At 38.2% G+C, this 24,534-nt stretch overlaps 3 protein-coding genes across 5 annotated transcripts; 2 read left to right on the top strand and 1 right to left on the bottom strand.

The window, feature by feature from the left end:
- Window positions 1-6,711: 6,711 nt before the first annotated feature.
- LOC113762351 (probable RNA-binding protein 18) lies at window positions 6,712-9,381 on the bottom strand. Of its 3 annotated transcripts, XM_027305758.1 has the most exons (5): window positions 9,262-9,381; window positions 8,318-8,397; window positions 7,666-7,739; window positions 7,455-7,581; window positions 6,712-7,330 (listed from the first exon to the last, which is right to left on the bottom strand). In XM_027305758.1, the coding sequence occupies exons 2-5, from the start codon at window positions 8,318-8,320 to the stop codon at window positions 7,052-7,054; spliced, it is 483 nt and encodes a 160-aa protein (XP_027161559.1). In that variant the 5' UTR covers window positions 8,321-8,397; window positions 9,262-9,381; the 3' UTR covers window positions 6,712-7,051. The 3 variants fall into 3 exon arrangements, with proteins under 3 accessions (XP_027161559.1, XP_027161560.1, XP_027161561.1); XM_027305759.1 differs by lacking the exons at window positions 8,318-8,397; window positions 9,262-9,381 and having other exon boundaries at window positions 7,455-7,576; window positions 7,666-7,740; XM_027305760.1 differs by lacking the exons at window positions 7,666-7,739; window positions 8,318-8,397; window positions 9,262-9,381 and having other exon boundaries at window positions 6,712-7,341; window positions 7,455-7,546.
- A 2,558-nt stretch (window positions 9,382-11,939) lies between these two features.
- On the top strand, window positions 11,940-15,077 carry LOC113760391 (probable receptor-like protein kinase At5g24010). Its single transcript, XM_027302948.1, has one exon. It carries the CDS (start codon window positions 12,297-12,299, stop codon window positions 14,775-14,777), a length of 2,481 nt encoding a protein of 826 aa, XP_027158749.1. The 5' UTR covers window positions 11,940-12,296; the 3' UTR covers window positions 14,778-15,077.
- A 4,033-nt stretch (window positions 15,078-19,110) lies between these two features.
- On the top strand, window positions 19,111-23,117 carry LOC113763584 (deubiquitinase DESI2-like). Its single transcript, XM_027307427.1, has 4 exons — window positions 19,111-19,686; window positions 21,076-21,337; window positions 22,220-22,287; window positions 22,579-23,117. The coding sequence occupies exons 1-4, from the start codon at window positions 19,552-19,554 to the stop codon at window positions 22,849-22,851; spliced, it is 738 nt and encodes a 245-aa protein (XP_027163228.1). The 5' UTR covers window positions 19,111-19,551; the 3' UTR covers window positions 22,852-23,117.
- Window positions 23,118-24,534: the final 1,417 nt, after the last annotated feature.

The following is a 24,534-nucleotide window of genomic DNA, read 5'->3' as shown; positions in this document are numbered from 1 at the left end:
CACAGGATGCACATGTGTTCCGGTCCACCGTAAAACTGTGTTGGCATCTACTACTATTCTACCATGACTTAAGATTTAAAAGAGTTCACTCGTCAATAGTCAATAAGTCACAGGATGCACATGTGTTCCGGGCCACCGTAAAATAGTCAACGCTAGGCAATGTTTTGAAAATCGGATCGGACCGATCGGTTGAACCGCAACCGGCCATGACACCGGTCGGTTCTATGCCATTGTTGATTTTGTCAGAAAATCGGTCAAAATCCGGTTGAACCGTAAAAACCGCCGAACCGGATTGAACCGGTTTTTCGATTTTCAACTTTCCCCCTTTTTTTTTAAGTTTTGCAAAATGCACTATCAAGATTCGAACTCAAAACCTTTGTAATAGAAGACCAATGTATCAACCGTTGCACCATCACATCTTATTAGTTTTTTTAATAACTTATTTATATAAAACAAACACTCATATTTCTTTTTTCTATTTTTCTTACAAAATCTCATTCTCTCATGGCTCTTTCTTTTTAATTTCAACTCTCTCTCTCTCTCTCTCTTTCTCTCTATCCTCTTTTCTTTTATCACTCTCTTTTTAATCAAACTCTTTATTTTTAATTTATTGATGTTTTCTTCCATCTTTTAATTTTGTTTTTGTCCATTAAATTGAAAAAAGTTAAAAAAGAATTATTTTTCTTTAACCCAAATTATTTAATGCCACAACCACTCACTTTTATCTCATTTTTTGTTTCTTATCAAGTTTACATTTCTATTTTCGATTTTCTTGACTTCCTTCGAATTCCAAACTTCCTTTTTTAAATTGCAATCTCGAAATCCCAAAACGTAAATTAAAATTTAAGTTCACAATGTCTAAATTCTCATAGACGTGAATTTTGTATAATTTCAAAATATTGTGATATTTTTGGGTTGGATTTAGATATAATTGAAATTGAGATGAAATTTATTGTTTTAACTTATAATTTAAAATTTTTATTTTTAAAAATCCAATTTATTAAAAAATAGTAAACTTTTCATCATATAAAGTATTAAATTAGTCCATTACATGTCTTATTTTGTGCATATATATATTTATATAACTTATTTTTTTAAAAATTCATTGAACCGGGGTTGAACCCGTCCGACCAGTTGAACCTCGACCCTTTCACTTTACCGATTCAATTAACGGTCCGATTTTTAAAACATTGATCCCCAGTTGGACACTTGGGAGTCGGAGCTTTCCATGAGCATAGAACCAGACTTCCAAATTCCAACCACAAAGTTGTCAGGCAAGAGCTCCTGAGCGAGGTACGGTCAGTAGCAGAGTTGGGGAAGAAGAGAGAATTGAGAGAAAATGAAAGAGGACGAGAGAGAATAACTGAGAAGAGAGAGAAAATATTTCTGGTATTATGCTTCAATGAATCTGTAACAGAAAGGGAATGGAATCTTATACAATTCTATTGTCTTCCCTAACTAACTAATCGCAACTTCTAACTAACTGAATTAGTCTAACTACGTCGTTTAAGCCATTATGCCATTGAGTCACCAAAATGCACAACAATCATCATTAAACGACATCCCTTATTCCTTGGGGCCTGACATTCCTTCCCTGATAAGGACTAAGCTTGTCCTCAAGCTGAAAAATCAGAAAACTGCTTATCAATGATCGTTTTGTCCTCCCAAGATGCTTCAGTTTCTGGCAAATGATTCCATTTGACCAAGTACTGAATGACGGGTTGAGAGTTACGTAGAACAACCCTCCTCTTCACTACCTTCTTCGGCTGTAAAATGCACTGGTCAGAAGCATCAAACTCAGGAAGGGTAGATTCAGTGCCTTGGCCTACCCCAATCCTCCTCTTCATTAGAGAAATGTGAAAAACTGGATAAACCCTGGCCCTCTCAAGAAGCTGTAGCTTGTAAGCTGCTGCGCCAATTCTTTCAATAATCTGGAAGGGTCTATAGTACTTAGGAGACAATTTTAAACTCTTTCTGATGGCCACTGTTTGCTGCCCATAAGGTTGCAGTTTCAGGAAGACCCAATCGCCTATTTGGAATGACCTCTCTGTCCTATTTTGATCAGCAAAGTGTTTCATTCGATTCTGAGCCTTGGCCAGATTTTCCTTGATGTTTGCTAGAACCTGGAGTCTCTCCTGTATCATATCAGCGGCTGCAGGAATGACACTATCATGGAAGGGTCCTAAAGACAGATGCAATGGTTTACACCCATATAGGGCTTCAAAAGGTGTCAGTTGCAGATTTGTGTGAAAATTAGTATTATACCACAGCTCAGCTGCAGACAACCAAATACTCAAATGGGATGGATGTTCACTACACATGCACCTTAAGTAGCTTTCAAGGCACTAGTTGACCCTCTCACTTTGACCATTTGTTTGAGAGTGATAAGATGAACTATAATGCAACCCAACTCCCATGGCACGAAACAGCTCCTGCCAGAATTTGCTAATGAAGACTTTGTCCCTGTCAGAGGTAAGGGACTCAGGTAGACCATGCAACTTATACACCTGATCAAGAAACAACTGAGCTACCTGGTGTGCGGAATAAGGTGAGACAGCTTCATGAAGTGACTATACTTAGTAAAGCGATCCACCACTACTAGAATGGTATCATACCCATTAGATAGAGGCAGCTGCTCGATAAAGTCCATAGTCAGATGTGTCCATGCCTGTTGAGGAACTGGAAGTGGTTGCAGAAGTCCTGGATAAGGGACATTTTCATGCTTGTTCCTCTAACAAGTATTACAAGCTTGAACAAATTGTATAACATCCCCTTTTATGCTTGACCAGTAGAATAGAGATTGTACCCGTTGTAGACATGCTCTCTAACCAGAATGGCCCCCCACAGCTAAATCATGTAGAGCCTTGATCAAACTGTGCCTAATTCCATTAGCTACTCCTACATACAGTTTTCTCTTGAATTTGAGCAATCCCTTCTCCAGCTGATACCCTGAGCAAGCATTAGGGTCTAGCAGCAATTTAGACATGATATCCAGAGCCACAATATCACCATCATAACTCTCAACTAGCTCCTTCATCCACACTGGTTGCACAGCTGAGAGGACACAAAGGTGTTTCCCTTCTTCTGGCTCCCCATTTTCTTCATCCCTCCTTCTCCTGGACAAGGCATCAGCTACCCCATTTTCAGTCCCTTTTTTATACTGGATCTCATAGTCCATGCCAAGTAACTTGGTAAGCCACTTGTGCTGTAAATGGTGGGTAAGTTTTTGCTCTAACAGATACTTAAGAGCCCGATGATCAGTCTTGACGATAAAGTGGTGCCCAACAAGGTAATACTTCAATTTAGTCACTGCTAACACTAAGGCCATCAGCTCTTTCTCAAAAATAGACATCCTTAAGTTCTGAGGAGAGAAGGCTTTGTTAAGAAAAGCTAGAGGGTGTCCCTGCTACATTAACACTGCCCCAATACCCACACCACATGCATTAGTTTCTATCACAAAGAGAAGCTCAAAATTTGGCATTTTAAGAACTGGTGCAGTAGTCATAGCCCTTTTGAGATCTTCAAATGCTATCTGAGCATTATGACTCCACACAAAGCCATCATTCTTCAACAACTGAGTTAATGGTTTGCAGATGATCCCATATCCCTTAATAAACCTTCTATAGTATCCAGTCAACCCCAAAAATCTCCTCAAGTCCCTAACTGTGCCAGGGGTAGGCCATGACTGGATACATTCCACCTTGCTCATGTCCATACTCACTCCCGTCTCAGAAAATAATATATCCTAGATACTCCACTGAAGTCTGAGCAAACGAGCATTTGGACTTTTTGCAGTAAAGCTGATTGTTAGCTAAGATACCCAACACAATCTTCAAGTGTTGTGCATGTGCTTCTAGTGTAGGGCTGTAAACCAGAATGTCATCAAAGAAAATCAATACGAACTTCCTCATGTAAGGTTGAAATATTCTGTTCATCAAAGATTGGAAGGTAGCTGGTGCATTAGTGAGGCCAAATGGCATTACAAAAAACTTAAAATGGCCATGATGTGTCTGGAAAGCAGTCTTATATATGTCTGCTGTCTTGACTCTCAACTAATGATATCCAGCTCTGAGGTCTAGTTTAGACATGTACTTTATCCCATGTAGTTCATTCAACAGCTTATCAATGTTTGGGATAGGGAACCTGTCCTTGACAGTAAACTTATTTAGCTTCATATAATCCACACATACCCTCCAAGTATTGTCCTTTTTCTTAACCAATAGCACAGGAGAAGCAAAAGGACTATAACTGTACTTAACAATCCCATTTGTAAGCATTTCAGCAACCTGTTTTTCAATCTCAGATTTGTGTGCGTGGGGGTACCTGTAAGGTTTGAGTTTGAATGGCTCTGCTCCTGGTTTCAAGGTAATCTGATGATCTAGTTCCCTCTCAGGGGACAGTCCTTGAGGAGTTGCAAACACCTGAGGGTACTGCTGCAAAACTGAAGCCACTTGTTCTGGAATATCCTTCTCTTGATCACCCTGGAAGTCCACTTGCAGAAAGGCACAGCTCCTTTGCTTCTCTTGTATAAATGTTCTAAGATCCTTACCCCTTACTAGTTCCATCACAGGCTGGTTAATGAAGCCTTGGAGATGTAATAAGTCACCCCTACTGCTAAGAGCAATACTGAGTGCATGGAAATCAAAAGTGATGGGACTGAATTGACACATCCAGTCAACTCCTAAGATGATATCCCAGTTCCCTAACTCCATTATCTTCAGATCGAATTGAAACTGATAGTTTGTATTAACCATCTAACACCTGGACAGATTGTTCCACTAGTGATGTCAGTGCCATCTACCAAGGTTACAGTAAAAGGTTTGACTGTCTGATAAGGAAGTTGAAGAGATTTAGCCAATCGATAGTGTATGAAGCTGTCAGAACTTCCAGTATCTACAAGGATCTTGACAGATATTCCCCCTAAGTTGCCTAGTAGCATAATAGATTTCCTCTGTATTGCTACTGCTAGAGCATTCAGTGATACCTCAGCCATTTCACCTACCCTCCCAGTAAGCTCATCTTGTTCTCATTCTGCATCTTCGAATTCAGCTTCATCCTCTTCCTCCATATCTATACAGTTCAATCCCTCAGATTTACACCGGTGACCTATTTCAAATTTATCCCCACATCTATAACATAAGTTGTGCTTACGCCTATACTGCATTTCTTCAGCTGAGATCTTACTCACTTCTTTGGATCTAGTGTCACCCTTCCTGATATTAGGATCAATAGCTGGCAACTTATAGGAGCTGGAATTGTTTTGGCTATTACTGTGGTTTCTATGCATTCCATACTTAGGTTCAATCGTAGTCCTTCCTGAGGTTTTAGGCTGCTTGGACAAGGTTTCCAGTGAGCACTCCTGCGGTTCAGCAACCTTAAAAGCCTTGGATAGAGTTTGTGGCTTGAACATTTTGACCATTGGTTTAATCTCATCATTTAACCCACTAATGAAACTGGATATAAAGTATCCTTCGTCCAGTCTAGGATTTCTGATCAACATGAGCGTCATCAATTCCTCAAACTTCTCTTCATACTCCTCTACTGTCCCTTTTTGTTGTAATTTGTTGAATTCCTTAACCACATCATGTGACCACTTCCCCGCAAACCTTTCACATAATAGTTCACAAAATTCTGACCAAGTCAACCTAGGTTTTTCCAGTCTCACTCCCTGGAACCAATTGTCAGCTCTTCCCTCTAAGAACATTTCTACCATATCTACCCCTTTGGTTCTCAGGTATTCGATAATTCAGAAAGTATTTATGACATTTCCTTAACCATTCCCTAGGATTACCAGATGCGAACATAGGCATTTCAAGTCTTGGCAGGTTGGGGGTAAAAGTCTTACCTCTAACCTCAGGTTGAGCTCCATGCTCTTTTGCGGAAGTCATGAGCTTAAAATGTGGTGGAGGAATCGGTAGGAGTGGTTCCGATGAGCCTGCTTCTGTTTCCGGCATGCCTTTTTCTTTCATCATCACTTTTAGTAGCGCATTGAGTTTCATCTCCATCTTACTGAACTTCTGGTCCAAGTTGCCTACCATAACCTCTACCCTCGCGTTATTCTGCCCCAGCTCCTCCTGGAACTTCTGCTGCAAGCTGTTCTGGCAAGAGGTCTGAGCTGCGGCCATGGTCTCCATTACTTCCTGAAGTCGAGTTTCTTGTTTCTTGAGTTGCTCTTCCAGAGAACGATACCTGGTGTTTTCAGCCATGGGTGGTGCCTCAAGCAGCCAAGGATCGACTGCTCTGATACCAATTGTCAGGCAAGAGCTCCTGAGTGAGGCACGGTCAGTAGCAGAGTTGGGGAAGAATTTGGGAAAGAAGAGAAAATTGAGAGAAAGGGGAAGAGGACGAGAGAGAATAACCGAGAAGAGAGAGAAAATATTTCTGGTATGCTTCAATGAATCTGTAACAGAAAGGGAATGGAATCTTATACAATTCTATTGTCTTTCCTAACTAACTAATCGCAACTCCTAACTAACTGAATTAGTCTAACTACGTCGTTTAAACCATTATGCCATTGAGTCACCAAAACGCACAGCAATCATCATTAAACGACATCCCTTATTCCTTGGAGCCTGACACTTGGGAGTCGGAGCTTTCCATGAGCATAGAACCAGACTTCCAAATTCCAACCACAAAGCTGCAAAGAATTTTTAAGTTTCCTTTGGCTTTGGGTAGAAATATTGAGACAGTGCTTCACAAATGACAAAGGAATGTAAAAAGTGTCAGCAACCGGATGACAATTGTCAGTTGTTAGTTGTTACTTGGCATAGTCTCTGAATTGCGTAAAACAAAGGGGATTCCAATACTGAGTTACATTCCTGTCAGTACTAAAAGTTAATACATACAAACCATATAATGTTGACTATATTGTCTACCTTTCCGAAGAACTTAACCCACAAAACGAAATTTCTACCTGTCTCCAGAAAACTATATTGTCATCATCTCCTACAATTGTTGACTCCAAAAGGAACCCAAAGAGCTTAAACATTAATTAGCCAGAATTATCAGATTTCTCTGTCCATTATCTTTTAACAGATGAAGGATTCTCCATCTACTCCATGCAAGATATGCTATCGGCTTGTTTCTGTTTCTTTGGGTTCCCGCCCTCCTCTTCCATGGCCTTCAATTTGTTCTTTATTGCAGCTATTTTTGCACTTCGATTCACTTGTCCTGAACTGCTACCAGCAAGGCTTGATTTGCTTGAGTCCCCAATTGCATTAGGTGAATTACTTGCTGCATCCATCAAGTATTTCTCACTAGCAAGGCGAACAACCAAAGGCCGACCACAAACCAACTTCCCGTGCATCTTCTCTTTGGCCAATTTAGCTTCCTGCATGCTCACTTTAAAAGCAAAAATTAGGAATTGTACTGAGAGAGAACATACTGACCGTGCTGAACTGAGAAACAGAAATAGAGTATTTCTATTAAAAACACACGAGAATGATCAATCTTACCTCTTTCGTGTTGAACTGAACGAAAGCATATCCACGTGGCTCTCCACGTTTAGGGCCTCTTGTGTGCCACAGAAAGTCTTCAGATACTATCTTTCCAAATGGAGAGAACATCTTAATAAGAGCTGCCCTGAAAAACAAGAGGTTGTAAGCAAAATTCTATCCTGAGTATGGAAATCTAAGAAAGGAGATAGGTGCAAAAATATTTCATTACTCAGTTATCCTTAAGTCGAGATTGCCAATGTAAAGTCTGCTTTCACACTTGTCATCAAAACTATGCCCAAGGTCCTGCAATTCACAAGCATAGCAATTCTGTAAGGAGCAAAATGCTGCATGAACCAATAAGCCAATCTTCAGCATTGATTAGTCATATACCCCGAAGAGTTCCCAAATCAATAGCAGAAATTGAATCAGTACTTCTCAATTTTATAGCAGACAGAAGCAATTTAAAGTTCGTCAAGTTTAGATGATAAATGCATCAAAGTAACAACCAGCAGAGAATGTTAAACAAAATAGCAGAAATCAAGATCAAAACAGACCACTTTAGAAAATAGCACATTAGAAACTTAGATACCCAGACTACTAAAACATTTATGTATGCCTGAAAAAGAAAAAGTATAGATAGCCGAGTCCTCAAAGGAACCATTTTTAGGAAGCTCCAACTTTGATCCTTTAATGGATTGTTCATGTAAAAAACGACTAACAAAAAATTTTCCCAAGTTAAATGGATGTATGAAGGAATCCTGATTCAGCAGTTGCACCGAGAATCCACAACCCAGATAAAACTACACCCTTTTTATGTAGTTGAAAGAGGAACTAAGGGCCCTTAGATATACACATAGTCAGCCACATGACAATGGAAGTACCATGAAACTGCTGGCGGGAAACTGACGGCAAAATTGATGATTCAGTCCAGTTACTCCTGTGTATTGCAGTCAACAGTAGCCTGCATACACCAGATAAATGAAGTTACAATCAACACATAAACTAGAAGAGTTGCTCCTTGTAGAAGCAAGGTATGTTGTCAAAGCAGTCTGCTTATTTTCTCCACCAGACAACGATGCAGAAAAAATGATAAAGAAGCAGAAAACAAGCACATGCTCCCAGCAAGTTGCCAAAGAAAAGTGTGTAGTCTCTCTACACAGAAAAATTATAAAGAATTTTTAAAAAAAAACATGCACCAATTATCACATGTTTGCAAGACAAAAACGTGTCCACTACATAACAGAGGAAAAAGGAAGGTTAATCACAGGTGAAGTCAAGAAACTTATAAACTGCTCTATGCACCGGAAGACACCAGATCAAGATTCCAGTAAAATCAGTACATACCGTACCTTTCATGTTTCTGTGTCATTTAATCTAGTAACTCAGAAGCCAACGTCAAAATAGCATCTCCTGTTTTCACTAGTAATGGGTCCGAAAGCCCCAACTTCTCACGACACCTACATTGCTCATAAATCAAGGATCTACGATTCACAAAATCTGCCACTCTTTGAACCCACTTGTGTAAGAATGGAAATCTTTCCTTTCTTCACTCTAGGATATAATATTGGTAGACCCCATAGAATTCATCCATCAAAAGAATTTGGGATTTTTACAAGTAAGTGAGCAACTATAACACAATCAAATATAACGTTCAACAATAATTTTAAATCACGGCCAAAAACGAAAATTAAAAGAAGAGGCAAAACAAGAATTTTCAATAAGAAGGCACGTTAGACACGGAGTCCGAATTCGAAACCCTAAAGATAGAAGTAATTCGGGACAATAAACATGAACCCAGAGAGAGTTTTAAGACAAAGAAATTCACCTGGATAAATTTAATACTAGTTCGAGGTTCTAGGTTAGAACCGGAGGGGATAAAGATCTAGCTACGCTTCTGCTGGTTCCCAAACAGTAGGAGAGGAGAGCGGCTGCAAGACCTCCCGCCGGAAACAAATAAATAACTGTACAAGGCAAAGACAACATATAAATATATATATATATATATATATATATTTCTTTATTTTTTCCCCCTTTCCTATTTGTTGGGTCATTCAACTGACTTGGATTTTGGGTCGACGAGGACATGTTGGATTGTACACAGCTACGCATGTGCGAAGCAATCCACTGACAGAAGCTCTTACCCAACAATTTTTTACTCGGGTGTGAGCCCACTATATGCTTCCCGACTTGTAAAATGAAAGCCTAGGCCATTAGTTCGGTATTGCAGCACTGAACGGGCCTAACTTGAGAGCGCATTCAATGTTCTGTATTACACTACAGCATTGAACTGGCCAGCCCATTAAAAGTAACTGCTCGTCTCGTAAAATGCAACCCAGCCCATATTATTTCACTCTGTTTGGCTATTCTCCTTGTGCAAGGACCCACATACATCAAAAGTACACCGACTGGGGATGAAAATTCTACCACCACGTAATCGTTACAACTAATACTCGTCCACGGCTTTGATTAAAAGAAAATTAATATTAACTTTTCCATTCCAAAGAATCATCAGGTTGTCAATCTAAAAGTTTAGCACGATTCCACAAAGAAATAAAATTTATTGGACGTATACTTGGAGAAGGTAAGTAGATACAATGAATTTGAATGCCTGCCGCCGCCGCGGCGTACAATTGATTTTGACACGATCATCCAATATACATACTATTCAATTCGTTCCATTTTGATAGATTTATTTTTCTTTTTCATCCATCTCATATTACAGTTCACTTATCAATTGAAAAATATAGCTAAATTGTGACTTTTCTATAATGCTATTATTTAATGTAAATTGTTAAACCTATCAGAATGAGACGGATGGAGTACTAGTTTAATCATAACATCTTTTGCTAACTTAGCACAAGATTTAACTCCTGCCAAAGTACCAACTGTAACACTCAAAACTTCGATCAAAAACTGCAATTCTTCCCCACCCCCACCAAAAAAAAAATTTTTTTTTACCGATCTTTTTGCTTTGGTTCTTGTCGGACGGAGAGGCTAAGCAAGATTATCGACCTTTTACTAACTTCCAGTGCCCTTTTACCGAACAAGAAGAAGAGTTTTGAGTAGAGTTAAGTGGTCAAATGAACCTATGGGAGGAGTCCGTCGCCTAAAAATGAAACCATAGGCATACATACGAGTACGACGCGAGTGTACAGTGCATTGTTGGATTAAGCATGTTTCCTCACAAAACGAGATCAATATGTTACTACTAAGTTGATTGCTGGTTTGCTGGCAAGCACTAATGCCACTTTGGATTCATTTAACTTTCTGGTGGTGGAGACTGGAGAGGACCATTGTGATACATGCGCATACCAGCACGAACCCAAAAGGTCCCACAACTGCTACTTGCCTTTTTATTTATTACCATTATTGCCGACTATATTCGGTGTTTCATTGAGTCGCCAAGAAATTTCTTTAATAATAATGATGATGATGGTGATACATAAGAGTGTCGGGTTTACGGCAATGATCCTCTGTACGTTCCATGTTCACAGGAGGACTGAGTAGCGTTGCATCGTTGAGGACTGGATGGAGAAGAACCATCATAATTTGGCAGAGTCTGGGATTTTATTATTGGACCAAACCGCTTCAATATAACTTGAAACGTCATCTCTGAACTAAAACTTGCGTACATCTCACTTGCGTAACTCGATAATCTCTAAAGAGTTCCCTAGTGTCAACAATGGCAGGAGGGGATTCAGTTGTGTTGTAACCCCCGGTTCAACTCTCACCAACTTTCCAATTGCGCTAGAGAATACCACCCTGGCCTGGACTTGGAGTTGGAGTTGGCCTAATGACTAGGAGGAGCAATTTTTCTTTAGAGACCTCATGTATAGTACTAATCTCTCAGTTCAACTTGCTCCGAGTTTCCAAATGCATACTCGAGTAGCAAGAAGCATAAGATTTCTACTCCATTACTGTTGGTGGTACTGTTGTTGGTACCGGTAAGGCGAACATTTTACCAGTACCACCAACATAAACAGCTAGATGGATAGCAACTGATTGACTAAAATGCAGAAGAAACGCGATAAGATGACTAGAAAAGTTTGGCGCATCTTTATTCCAAGTCTATTTGTTACTGAGAATTAAGCGTGTAGTCGCAGTATTAATGATTGGCTGTGTGTGCTGTGATTGTGTTGGCTGGTTGGTTGTTCCTTGAATCAAATGCCAATCCATGGGGACATTAAGGTCCCACTTAATGCGTTCATCCTGATTCCCAACCCATACCAAAGACCAGAAATTGGAGCCCCGTTGCCGTTGCCATCCAAGTAAATAGAAAATTTTAAGTGGTAGGAGCAGTAATTAACAACAAAACTGCAGCTGCAGCAGTGGCAATTACTAGTAGCAGTAACTTCCTTATAGTAAAATTTTTCGACGGCCATCTTCAATGCCCGTCTCTTCGATCGTCACATGCAGTGCAGTAGTGCTAAATTTTGGTGCTGCTTCTGCTAGCTTACAAGTCAAAGCTAGCTGCTGTTGCCCATCTTTTTTGCTTCCTTTGTCTTTCTTTATTAAAGCTTCTCAGAAAATCAGAAACCTTTCTTGTGTGTTAGCGTACTCTCCATATATGATATATCCCTATCCCATAAGGAAACAAAAATTAAGCTTGGAACTTGCGAGCTCCTCCAGAACCCACCAAGGTTTCAACTTTCTTTTCCCATAGTCCGATTCTTGAGCATCACCCTCCACCCCTCTGTAAAAGTATAAAACCCAGGAATTGGATTTCTTCTAGAGTTTCACATCTTGTGTCTCTTTCCTGGAGAACACATAATTCTTGTTCAGCAATGTGCTTCCCTTTCTGCGTTTAATTCTCCCGTAAATTCTTGAATTCCACTTCAGGTACTCCAACTGTTACCATCCATGGCAAGGAGAGTCCTTGTCCTGCTTTCTTTTGCTCTCTGTGTCATCCGACTTTCCGCGGCTTTTACGCCTCCAGACAACTACTTGATTGACTGTGGTTCAAGCACAAACACCACAATTGATAACAGAGTCTTCATTGGCGATTTATCGATGCCCGGATCAGCTCTACTTTCTGAAGGTAAATCCATTTCCCTGACAAATCCAACCCATCCCTCGAACTCATCTCCTCTCTACAGTACAGCTAGAGCCTTCACCACTGCTTCAAGCTATAAGTTCAACATCAACAAAATTGGGACCCACTTGGTACGTCTCCATTTCTCCCCATTCACTTCTCAGAAGTATGATCTTAGAGTCTCGAATTTCAGCGTTTCTGCTAATGGTGTTTCATTGTTGAGCAATTTTGCTACTGGGTTCTCTGTGCTTAAGGAATTCATTTTGATGGTAGATAAAGTTGAGCTGGAAATTTCCTTTGTCCCAACCCACGACTCGAATTTAGCATTTGTTAGTGCCATTGAAGTGTTTTCTGCCCCTAAAAATTTCTTTGTTGATGGCCCGACTAAGTTTATTGTCCCTAATGGAGTTGAAGAGTTTACTCAGAATATTTCCTCACAAGTCCTAGAAACTGTCCATAGGATTAACGTTGGGGGCCAAGAGCTGACACCTTTCAATGATACACTCTGGAGAACCTGGCTCCCGGATGAGGATTTTCTCGTCTTGAAATCTGCTGCTAAAATTGCTTCTACTACTCATTTACCAAATTACCAAGAGGGGGGCGCAACCCGAGAGATTGCTCCTGACAATGTATACATGACAGCCCAGGAGATGAATCTCGATAATGTGACCTCAATTTTTGAATTTAACATAACATGGAACTTTCCTGTGGGACGTGAGGATGCCCTACAATTTGTTCGCTTGCATTTTTGTGACTTCGTCAGCCTTTCGCTCAACCAATTGTATTTCAACGTATATGCCAACGAACTCATTGCATACAAAGATCTAGACTTGTCTTCACTTACATTCCATGTCCTTGCTTCGCCATACTACCTTGATTTTGTTGTGGATTCCGGGAGGTCAGGTGTCATTCAGATTAGTGTTGGTCCGTCTGATTTGAGTACTTCTTTGAAGAAAAATGCTATCTTAAATGGAGTAGAAATTATGAGTATAAAGAATTTTATGGCTTCGCATACTGGAACCAAGACTAAAAGCCGGTGGATTTTGTTGGGTTCAGTCATCGGAGGCTTTGTTGTGCTGTGCTTCCTGGTACTAGCTGGTTTAGTTGTGTACAGGCAACAAAAGAGAGAAGCAAAGTCAAAACGTGTGGGGAGTACAGGTACTGATTGGACTCCCTTACGTGTTTATGGAGGCAGCTCCCTTGGTGTATTATCTGAAAGGACTGCCCTTGCTTCTCCTTGTCCAAATGGATATCTTGGCTTGAAGATTCCCTTCGCTGATATACAACTGGCAACCAATAATTTTGACAAGACTCTAATAATTGGGTCTGGTGGATTTGGCCTGGTTTATAAAGGAATTCTCGGAGACAACAAAAAGGTTGCAGTGAAGCGAGGAGTACCCGGTTCCAGGCAAGGACTTCCCGAGTTCCAGACCGAAATCACGGTTCTGTCCAAAATTCGCCATCTCCATCTTGTTTCTCTTGTGGGCTATTGCGAAGAACAGTCCGAGATGATCCTTGTTTATGAGTACGTGGAGAAGGGGACACTGAAGAGCCATTTGTATGGTCCACGGTTTACACCTTTATCTTGGAGGCAGAGGCTTGAAATATGCATTGGAGCAGCAAGAGGCATCCACTATCTTCATACAGGTTCGGCACAAGGGATCATTCATCGTGACATCAAATCAACAAACATTCTGCTTGATGAGAGTTATGTTGCTAAGGTTGCAGATTTTGGACTGTCAAGGTCTGGCCCATGTCTGGATGAGACCCATGTAAGCACAGGTGTAAAAGGAAGTTTTGGCTACCTTGATCCAGAGTATTTTCGCAGGCAGCAGCTTACAGACAAGTCAGATGTTTACTCATTCGGGGTCGTGCTATTTGAGGTTCTCTGTGCTAGGCCTGCCGTGGATCCATTGTTATCCCGGGAGCAAGTAAATTTAGGTGAATGGGCACTGGAATGGCAGAAGAAGGGGCTGCTTGAGCAGATTATAGATCCTCGTCTCAGAGGTCAGATAAGACCGGCCTCTTTGAAAAAATTTGGGGAGACAGCGGAGAAATGCTTGGCAGACTACGGGGTAGATAGGCCTACCATGGGGGATGTGTTGTGGAATTTGGAACAAGTGTTGCAGCTTCAAGAAAATGAAACTGTAGAGTCTCTTGAGACCGTAGATGTTGCTGCGGTGGAGCACCCGGCACCTGGTCAAGTTCCCTCCGGCGGCACTTGGATTGAGAGGGATGGTTGTGATGGTGCTTCAAACATATCAACCAGCAGAGTCTTTTCCCAGCTGATGACTAATGAAGGTAGATAGATAGCTTTTGCAATGTAGTCTTTGTAGGGTATACCAAGTATATATACGTATACATATATATATATGTATATATATATATATATGGAGGGATCTCTTAGCATAAAGATGGAGAACTGTCTCTTCAGAAAGTTCATTTTGCAGTCTTTTTTTGGCTGGCATACATACTGATTGTCCTATCTGACAGTAGTTTATTAGTTTTACTGCAATTGTTTTACTCAAGAGCGTATCCTGTTGTAGCCACAGGGCCTTTGGTCCGGTGGTGGTGCGGAAGATCAAGGGTTCAATCTTATCTCTCATAAAAAATTGTCACATTATATGATGGCTTTAATTGGCCATTTTCGACGAAGTTTCTACTCATATCGAGTTTTTCTTCTCCTTCTCCCTGGACTAAACTATATTAAATTATAGAAATTTTATCGTTACGATAAAAAAAAAAAAAAGAGCATATGCAGTTGTATGGTTGCACTATCGCTTTTAATTTTATGATTAGACGTCCGTGCAAAACTTAACTTCTCATCTATTCTGGGGCCTGTTTGGAAGGTGAGTTTTTTGGGTGTTAGTATAAAACTTTACTGTAGATCACTGTAAAAGTTGTAGAAAAACTTTTGTAAAAATTTGGGTGTTTGTAAGATGAAATTTTTTTTCCTTTTCATTTTCTTTCTTTCTTTTTCTTTTTTCTTTTTTTTTCTTTCTTTCTTTTTTCTTTTCCTTCCTTCCTTTCTTCCCCTTCTCCCTCCCCCTCCCCTCCCCTCCCTCTCCCCCTTTGCGATCTGGTCGCGCGACCAGATCCGTCAAAGGGGGAGGGGGAGGGTGGCGGGGGAGGCAGAGGGAAAGAGGGGATGGGGGAGGGAGACAGAAAAAAAAAAAAGGAAAAGAGCATCAGAGACCAGTTTGGGCAAAGGGAAACGGGGAGGGGGAGGGTGGCGGAGGAGGCAGAGTCGAAGAGAGGAGGGGGGAGGGGGAGAAAAAAAAAGAAAAAAAAGAGGACCGCCGGAACTGGTAGCCGGAATAGTGACCGGCCCCGGAAGTGGTGGTAGAAATGGTCGCCGGTGCCGGAGGACGTGGTGGGTTGGGTGGGGGAGGAAAAAGAAGAAAAATTGAAGGGAAAATTTTTTGTATATTTTTGAAGTGTGTAGGTTAAAAACTTTGATAAGTTTTTTGGGTTCCTGTAGCAAAAATTGTTAAAAAACTAGTTTTATACAAACTTGGTAAAAAACCAAGCTTCCAAACAGGGCCCTGGTTTACTCGTGTGTATTATTACATATTTGTTGTCTTAAAATAAACGTGGCTTTCTCTCGTTCTCAGAATTTGAATTTTGGCCTTGCTAGTCAATTTTAGATGAGTAAGCCGTTTGGACGGTTGTCGGGCGGGCCTTACCCAAAAATATGTGTGTGTGTACACGATCGATTAAAGCCCGGAAAAGTCCAACGAATAAATGGCTGAGGATCATTTATCTAATTACTCCACCTAAGAACTTTGCCCGTTAATTGGGTCAAATATGATTGACAATTAATTAATCCTTCCTGATCCTGAAGGCGTGTCTGTGGGGGTGTGAATCGAAATCGAAATCGGTAATTCGAAACTTTGAAATCGAAATTTTTCGAAATTTTGGTATTAGAATTTTCGATTGATTTCGATTTCGAATTCACCAATTTCGAATTCGAATTCGTTCCGAATTCAATTCGGAATTCTGTAAATTATTTCACCGAATTCATTAATATAAAAATTATTATTATAATATAAATGTTATATTATATATATTATATATATATATGAAAAACAGATTTGAAATCGAAATAGTAATTCCGAAATCCGATTTCGATTTCGATTTCGAATTGTGAATTCGAAATCGGAATTTCTGATTTGAAAAATCACATTATCGAATTTGACACGAATTCAACCAATTCGAAATCGGATATTTTGATTTCTATTCCGAATTATCGAATTTGAAATTCCAATTGAATTCGATCAGTAAATCGAAATTTTTCGATTTTGCACACCCTACGTGTCTGTATAGTGATGATCCTCCGCTTTTGTCTTTTTGACGATTCTGTGGACCGTTTCTTTGGTCAAGATTTTGAGTTCAAATCTGAGTTTTTAACTTCATATGAAATTAGTTTTTGTTTTTCCATTTCTAGGTTATTGGTATCATGAATTAGTTATAATTTTATAAGGGAAAAGATTCTTGCAGAATAATTTTTTTTTTAGGCAAATTTTTCTCAATCATCATTTAAGTTTGTGTCAAATTGTTACTTGAGGGAAGGTGAACATGAATAATTTTAAAAGATAGCAATGCCTGCACCAGCTTTGGTGTGTGATTCTAAAACTCACTCTTCACAAATCATTAATTAATTTCAATTGTTGAATGAAAATGAAGGCCGAATACCATCATTAGTTTCTTTATAACAAAGTCAAATTAGATTTTCCTATAATTTTTATTTATAAGGAATTTTTACATCTTCGAAATTTTTTTAATTGAAAAAAGTCGCCACCATTATGGTAACCGCCAAACACAAACGGGTGGTATACGTAGTTTGCAGGCAGGAATCGGGCCTCGACTGCAACGCGAAGAGAATTAATCACATTTGGACCCTTCTGACTATCATCAATCAAAATGACAACCCTTATCGTCACTAAAATAACCCAAATATACTTTAATAGAATTATCATTAACAAATCCATATCCAAAACACGAGTTAACAACTTGAGAAGAATGGAAAATTACTAACAAAAAGAAACACACACTGACACTACTCTTTCAGATTCCACTGATGGATCCGTGTCACTACTCACCTTCTTTAATTGCATCATTATTGTCATCTTTGATATGTTAAAATAGAGAAATGTATTCCCTTTATACAACAATTCTAGTATTCTTTATTGTCCAACATATTAAAATTGAAGATTAATTAAGTCAAGTGTTACTTAACTATTTTTCCTTTTTTCTTTTGATTGGTGAATTGAATACACAAAAAATTTCATTTAATGTATGTGAGATAAAAAATAATTTAAAAAATGTATTAAGATAATTTTTTTAAATGAAAACTCGCAATCCAAACAGACTCTTAATTTTATTATTTTTTAATAAAACATGTTACATGTGACTTGTGATGGGTGAAGGATTATTGAGTTTTTATAAAACTCACAATCTATTTTTTTTTTCTGCTTGTAATTTACATGTTAACATATGGAAGTACATTTGTCAGTATATTTTGATGCAATGTGATGGGTGAATTGAGTTTTAAGTGAGTTCTAGTTAGGGTCTGTTTGATAACATAAAAAAGTGCTGAATCTGAACTTTTTCAGACATTGAGATGTTTTGAGTGTTTGATAAATGAAAATCCATTTGCTGAACTTGTTAAGTAGTGCTGAACTTGTGTGTATTTTTTTCAGCACAAGAATCCTAACTGAATGTTTAATTCTGATAAGAATCAATAGAATTACTTCAACTACCTTATCTCATCTACCAAATCTATCATTGTTTATTAATTATGTTCAAAATTCTTGTATAATTAAACAACTTAATATTCTCTATCTAATGATTTTCTATTTCTCATTTCTCCGTTTTGAATGACTTTCACTTCTTCTCCATACTCCTCATATAATATAATTCATCTTTTATATTAATTTGATTTAAAAATAAAATATTGTCATTTTCATACATAAGATTTTTAGTTAATTAAATCATAGGTTCTATTTCTTTTTTGGATAAAAAGATTTAAGGGCAAAATTGTCAAATTCAACGTATTAAGCATTCAATTATAAATATTTATCAAACAGTATAAATAGGTTTAGCATTAAAATTCAGACATTCATATATTTCTTTTCAGTTCCTTAAACTTCAGCAAATTAATTGTTTTAGTATTCAAATTTCAGAATTCAAACTTCAGAATTCAGATTCAATTTTATCAAACGGAACCTTAATTAGATTAAAATAATAAGAGCGGATGAATAGCCGCCCTTTTCGTATATTATACATTCCTTTAAACTTATCTAGCTTTCCATATATTATATACTTTTTCTAAACTTACTAGGATGTTGGGGAATGATTATATTAAGTGGTAACAAGGAAAGAATAAATAAAAGATTTTGGTTTTAAAATTTCTTACTCACAAAAAAAAAAAATTTTATTAGGATGTACATTATAAACTCCGAAAGACTGGTCGAACATAAAAGTTTACCCTTGATGCGGTCTAATTGTATAATTTATCTAAATTCAAGAGTCTTGAACTTAACGTGCCCTTCATCCACAACCGAATAAAAATCTACTGACTATCGTTTAAAAATTTGATCGTGATCATCACTATTTACAGGAAAAAAACCTACTGGGTACTATACACGAAGCAAGCCCAGTGCAGAAATTTTTAGCATGTCGAGACAAAACGCACAAATTCAGGATAACTATAAACACTGTCAAAGCCGAGCAGCAGCAGCAGGAGGAGGAGGAGGACGAGAAGCAAAACATAAAAAAACGAAACAAGGGAAAAACCAGCCCGCCTGCCTACCAGAGGCAAAGAGAGAGGTAGCGTGAAAAAGGAAACGAGGAAGGAAGCTCTTTCAAAGTTCAAATTTCAATTTTCAGGCCATTGCTGGTGTCAATAATCATTGCTGTCTTTTCTCGATTGTCAAATTTAATCATCACCCTGTCTTTTTGGTTTCAGTATAGTAATAAATTGATTCTTAAGCCGAGAGAGAGAGAGAGAGAGAGGAGGGGGGCGCGGAGTTAGGGTTTTATAATAGGTAGACAAATTGAAGATTGCCTCGCAAGAAGAAGATGACGGAGGTGATCCTCCACATATATGACGTGACGAATAGCGGATCAGATAAGACTAATAACACCATTGTTCAGATCAACAAGATCTTCAAAGACGGCATCGGTCTCGGTGGTATTTTCCACAGCGCCGTCCAGGTAACATTACTCCACTGATTTATTCTTCTAATTGGATTAAATATCCATTAGACATTCTTATACACTAGATCATTTGCCTGCTCTTTACTTGTTTTGTTGAACTAGGTATATACTTTGTTTCAGCTTGAATGTAGATCTAGGGTTTTAGTGACGGTTCTGAAATTCGGTTTGTCTTTCGGAATACGTGATTCTTCTTTTTCATCATTTCCTCTTCTTCTTCTTCTCGTTTTCTGGTGTTGTTACTCCCAGACTATTATACTACTTAACTACTGTTGACTTTCTGGGAAGGAGATTAAAGGAAGTTTGTAAATTATCAAACAAGTTTTAGACAAGAAGTGGAATTAACACACACAAATACAGACATGTAAAGGGAAACTATAAACTTGCTATTCTTTGCCAACCAAATGAGAGAAGATTGTTTGATTTTTCTCTGATTTCTAAACAGAAGGTTGAAAGCAACAGGCGTCCTTGAACGCTTAAAATGTCCCGTGTGAACGTTTAAAACACTCAACTTTCAAGACCTCTTTGGATTCTAAGTCTTGCACTTGAATCAAGCGAGTCAACATAGTTTTACCTGACAGCCGACGAAGACTAAAAAAGCTTCTAAAAGACAAGATATTAAGTAACCCTTGTAGAAGCCGAAAGTCTTTCGAGTGCATACTCATTTTAGACAGAGTAAATTGTTAGCACTGTAGACTTGACTGATAACCGCTTGCCTGTATAACGCTATCAAGTAGGATGTTTGATCTTGTCTGACTTTGTTCCTCATCTTATGAAGTTTAAATATTTCTACCTCATTGTTCACAGGACGCACAAATATGTAAAGTTTAGGAGTAGAACCATCATCTTTCATTTTGTTATTTGATCAACTTTCCATCTGGAATTTAACTTATGGAATCTGCAATTTTTTTTCTGATTGTGATTCCTAGTTTTTTATCGGAAAAATATGACATTAGCTGTTATGGCTTACTTGCAACAGGATCGTTGTTTAGATATTTGATAACCTTCGGAAATGCATGACAGATTTTCTGCTGCACAATCAAGTATTCTGCATAACTTTGATGAAGAGTTTTATTCGATTACGTGCTTTATTTTGTTGTGTAATCTTTGCTTGAAAGTCTTAGTTCTATGAGACAATACTGGATATGAACTACTAATCCAAGTGCACTCTATGCTATGTGTTCTGCTCTCTGGCATTTTATTATCCTTTTTTCTCTAGATAATCTTATGCACTTCTACTTTAATGTCCTCTGCCTCATTCTAGAATAATAATGTGACTTAATCTATTTATTTCTGTATCAGTTATCAATTTTCTAGATGGTCCATTTGAATTTTTTTTGTGCCTCTGTAATGAATAGTGTAATTGAGAGTTATTATGTGATGGTACAGATTTATGGAGATGAAGAGTGGTCATTTGGTTTCTGTGAACAAGGCACTGGAGTTTTTAGTTGTCCTGCTGCAAAAAATCCAATGTATACATACCGTGAACCAATTATCCTTGGGACTACTAACTCTTCAATCTTCAAGGTTAATCAGATCCTGAGGGAACTTAGTAGAGAGTGGCCAGGACACTCGTACGATTTGTTATCAAAGAATTGCAATCATTTCTGTGATGAATTATGCGAAAGGCTTGGGGTGCCAAAGCTGCCCGGTAAATTGCTTCATTCTTGCTTGCTGCTTTTGCGCACTTGAGAATGTTCTTATATGTTGAGTTCATCCACTAATTGCCTTATCCTCCTTTATTCCATCAAATATGTCGGTAGTGTTCTGTTCCCGTGCACGTACTCCAGTTGATAAATAAAACATATGCTAGATGAGGCATGAAATTCTTTTTTTTAGTCCATTTGGGTTTAATGAACTCATACGTAATGAATTTCTGATTGGATCACTTGGAAGGGTAGTCTTTTAAGAAGGCAGCATTTTTATTCTTGGGATTTGCTAGTTTGGCTGAGCTTGGGATTTGAAATTCTTGTCTTTGAATCATCCTCATATACCATTGTTTGTTATTGGAGTGAGGATTGATGACGTTATTGGAATCATTTTAGAACTGTTACTGAAGTTGCATGAAACTTATGAATGTTTGGATCCTTAGTTCTATGATTCAATGACCTTTTCTCTATATTTTTAACATTCTGTACTGGGAGATTCAATTTGACTTACATTAGATGTTTTGTAATCATCAGACAGAAATTGTACAGTTTCAAGAACCAAGCGAGTACTCATTCTAGTCTGTTAAACATGGTGGTAATCGACATGTCTTGGCCAAGCAGCCTGCTTTATGGCATTGACGTTATATACCACCTTACATGTATACAAGATTATAATATACCTGTGATTTTGGATCAGGCTTCCTATGTATGGGATAAGAAATTCATCTACTCACGCGCATGCAAGCATTCCCTTTTTATTGTGAACCAACAGTTTCTTGCTTTGCCTGTGCATTTATTTGTGAAAACAAAAAAAAAAAAGGAAAAAGTTTCTTGTTTCTGGCAATCAGCTGTTTGGACAACATACTTACACACTTCTCATGCAGGGTGGGTGAACAGATTTGCCCATGCTGGTGATGCAGCTGTGGAAATAGCAGGAACAACAGCATTAAAGGTGAGAATTGCTTTCTTTTAGGAGTCCTTCGTGAGATAGCTTTCTACAACTAACCTAGGGTTCCAACGGAGGAATGGAGCAGTGACCTTCCAATATCATCAGATCTGTATACTTTGATGATTGCATTCACGAGTTTCAGGGACCAAGTCTTCCCACTCATGTTTTCCTGGACCATATTTTTGCCTTTTGCCACTTCTTTGGGTTTTATTTATTTATTTTAAGGTTGAATTGTTGCTAACCTACTTGTTCTTGTGTTTGTCATTTATTTTTTGATTTTGATGGCTTTTGCAGTTTAGACAAGCGAAAACTGAGATAGTAACAGCTAGCAAAGTGGCATATCGATTTCTTTTGGGTGTTGCTTCCAATAGTCCGGACTCTGCTGCAAATTCTGCCAGAGGAACTCCATCCAGATTCCAAGGTACTTGGTTCAAGAATCTTGTTTCTCCTGGGGCAAAACCATCAAGTAGTTCTGATGTCGAAAATCTGGACGAGGACACAACTCCGCTGCAGCGGCAACAAGATGCAGAAGCACCTCTTAGGCTGAACTCTCGGCATGATTTATAGGAGTCACTCTCCCCAACATTGTTGTGTGTATTAAAGCTCATGTGAAACAATCTAGCGAATTACTTGTTCCTTTATTCTATGATTACAGTTGCTTCAAAATTTGTGAATTTGTTTACACCAACTTGACTGAAAGTCACATTAAGAAGCTAGTACGCCAACAACCAAATTTCTCTTCGATGTGAGCAAGACTGAGATGTATGAAACATTTTACTGGTTGGTTAGAGCTCCAATTAAGCTTCGGTATTAACTGTTCTGAAGAGATTCAATCAAGTTATACGAAGCGAATCTGGATAGAAGTTCCGATTCCAGCGAGTAGCTGTTTGCATTAAAATAGTTCGTCCTTTCTTGGGAAATGTTTCATTATCAGCAAGTTAGGCAAATGTGTATTTCGTGTTTGCATTACATTAGCAATGGTCAAGTACTGAGTCATAGCCGGGCCGGAAGTCAATTTGCATTGTGAAGACCATCTTGGTGAAAGTGTCTCGAAATTTTGGCGACTGGGTTTTTTGTGCCTCATCATAAGATGTACCCGTGAGATACAGCAAGGCACCTCACCTGCCCGTAGCATTATGTCAGCGATAACCTGTGACTTGTGTGTCACATTTAGTGCAGGAAAGGCTTTTGGTGATGCTATTAGGACATGTATTATATGAACATCGTGCCAACGATAATCCACAATTTTTTTATTACACATATTAATTTGTGTAAAAATATTCGTGGTCATAAATCCATACTGTCTCATCTTTTGAATCGACTGGCGGATGGGTGGTGAATTTTACTTGTAATTGGCAGGCTTATAAGTGTGGCTACCGACATCACTCAAAGTTAGACCAAACTATCTAGGTAGTCCCTAAACTATTTCTATTATTAATTTTGGCCTCTCATTTATTTTAAATCTCAAATTAACCCTTCCATAATAAAAAAAATGCCAAATTTTGATCCTTCAATTTATTGAGAGATCAATTTAAAACTTTAAATAAATAAAGGGTCAGTTTAAGGACTCCTTGAATAATTTACCCCTCATAGTTATGTGTATAGCCACTCTTTCCATCAAGAGATGGGTGGAGTTGCCTTGGATTAGGTATGCAGCTAAATTATTTTATGACCATTGATGACAAATGCTAAAAGAATTTGAAATTGAATAGAGGCAGAGAGATTGAAAGAACTTGACATTGAATAGAAAGAGAATGAAGCACACTAAGAACAAAGTATTATTTGAAATATAGAATAATTTTAGAAACCTCCCCTAAACTTTTAAATATCGTCTAACTCTCCTAATTCTAACTTTTGTGTAACATTTCAACTTGTGTCATAGAAAGTAAAATTAAAAAACTAGTTTCAAGAGAGAGAAGATTTTCATGCTACAAGTGTCTCTCTATAGTCCTACTTGTTTAATTATAACAATTTTGTATAGAAATAAAAGGCTGGGAAAGAAAGACAAGATGCAAATAATATTCTCTAAAACATATTAGTGTCAAAATATTAACTTATTCAATAAGAATACTGCTTATTGCTTTATCAAGATGCAAAAGCATTTTTTTTTCAAGGTTTGTAAGTACATATTTACCGCCAAAAGAAAAGGAAAAAAATTTACAATTTTTACTTCTAATATTATGCACAAAATCACTAATTTAGAGACGCAAAACGGTTTTAAAGCGTTTTTGACTTTTGTATTAACTACTA

The sequence above is a fragment of the Coffea eugenioides genome, chromosome 2, assembly GCF_003713205.1.
Source record: "Coffea eugenioides isolate CCC68of chromosome 2, Ceug_1.0, whole genome shotgun sequence".
NCBI lineage: Eukaryota > Viridiplantae > Streptophyta > Magnoliopsida > Gentianales > Rubiaceae > Coffea > Coffea eugenioides.
Note: the sequence above shows the minus strand (reverse complement) of the source record. Positions and strands in the feature narration are given on the sequence as shown.

Excerpts from the sequence above, each read along its gene's own strand:
- LOC113762351 (XM_027305758.1), bottom strand. Across the intron at positions 7,582-7,665 it reads CTCGACTTAAGGATAACTGA|GGCAGCTCTTATTAAGATGT; the intron begins GTAATGAAATAT and ends CTTGTTTTTCAG. Across the intron at positions 7,331-7,454 it reads TTCAGTTCAACACGAAAGAG|GAAGCTAAATTGGCCAAAGA; the intron begins GTAAGATTGATC and ends GTGAGCATGCAG.
- LOC113760391 (XM_027302948.1), top strand. The coding sequence starts at position 12,297 with ATGGCAAGGAGAGTCCTTGTCCTGCTTTCTTTTGCTCTCTGTGTCATC.
- LOC113763584 (XM_027307427.1), top strand. The coding sequence starts at position 19,552 with ATGACGGAGGTGATCCTCCACATATATGACGTGACGAATAGCGGATCA. Across the intron at positions 19,687-21,075 it reads TTTTCCACAGCGCCGTCCAG|ATTTATGGAGATGAAGAGTG; the intron begins GTAACATTACTC and ends GTGATGGTACAG. Across the intron at positions 21,338-22,219 it reads TGGGGTGCCAAAGCTGCCCG|GGTGGGTGAACAGATTTGCC; the intron begins GTAAATTGCTTC and ends CTTCTCATGCAG.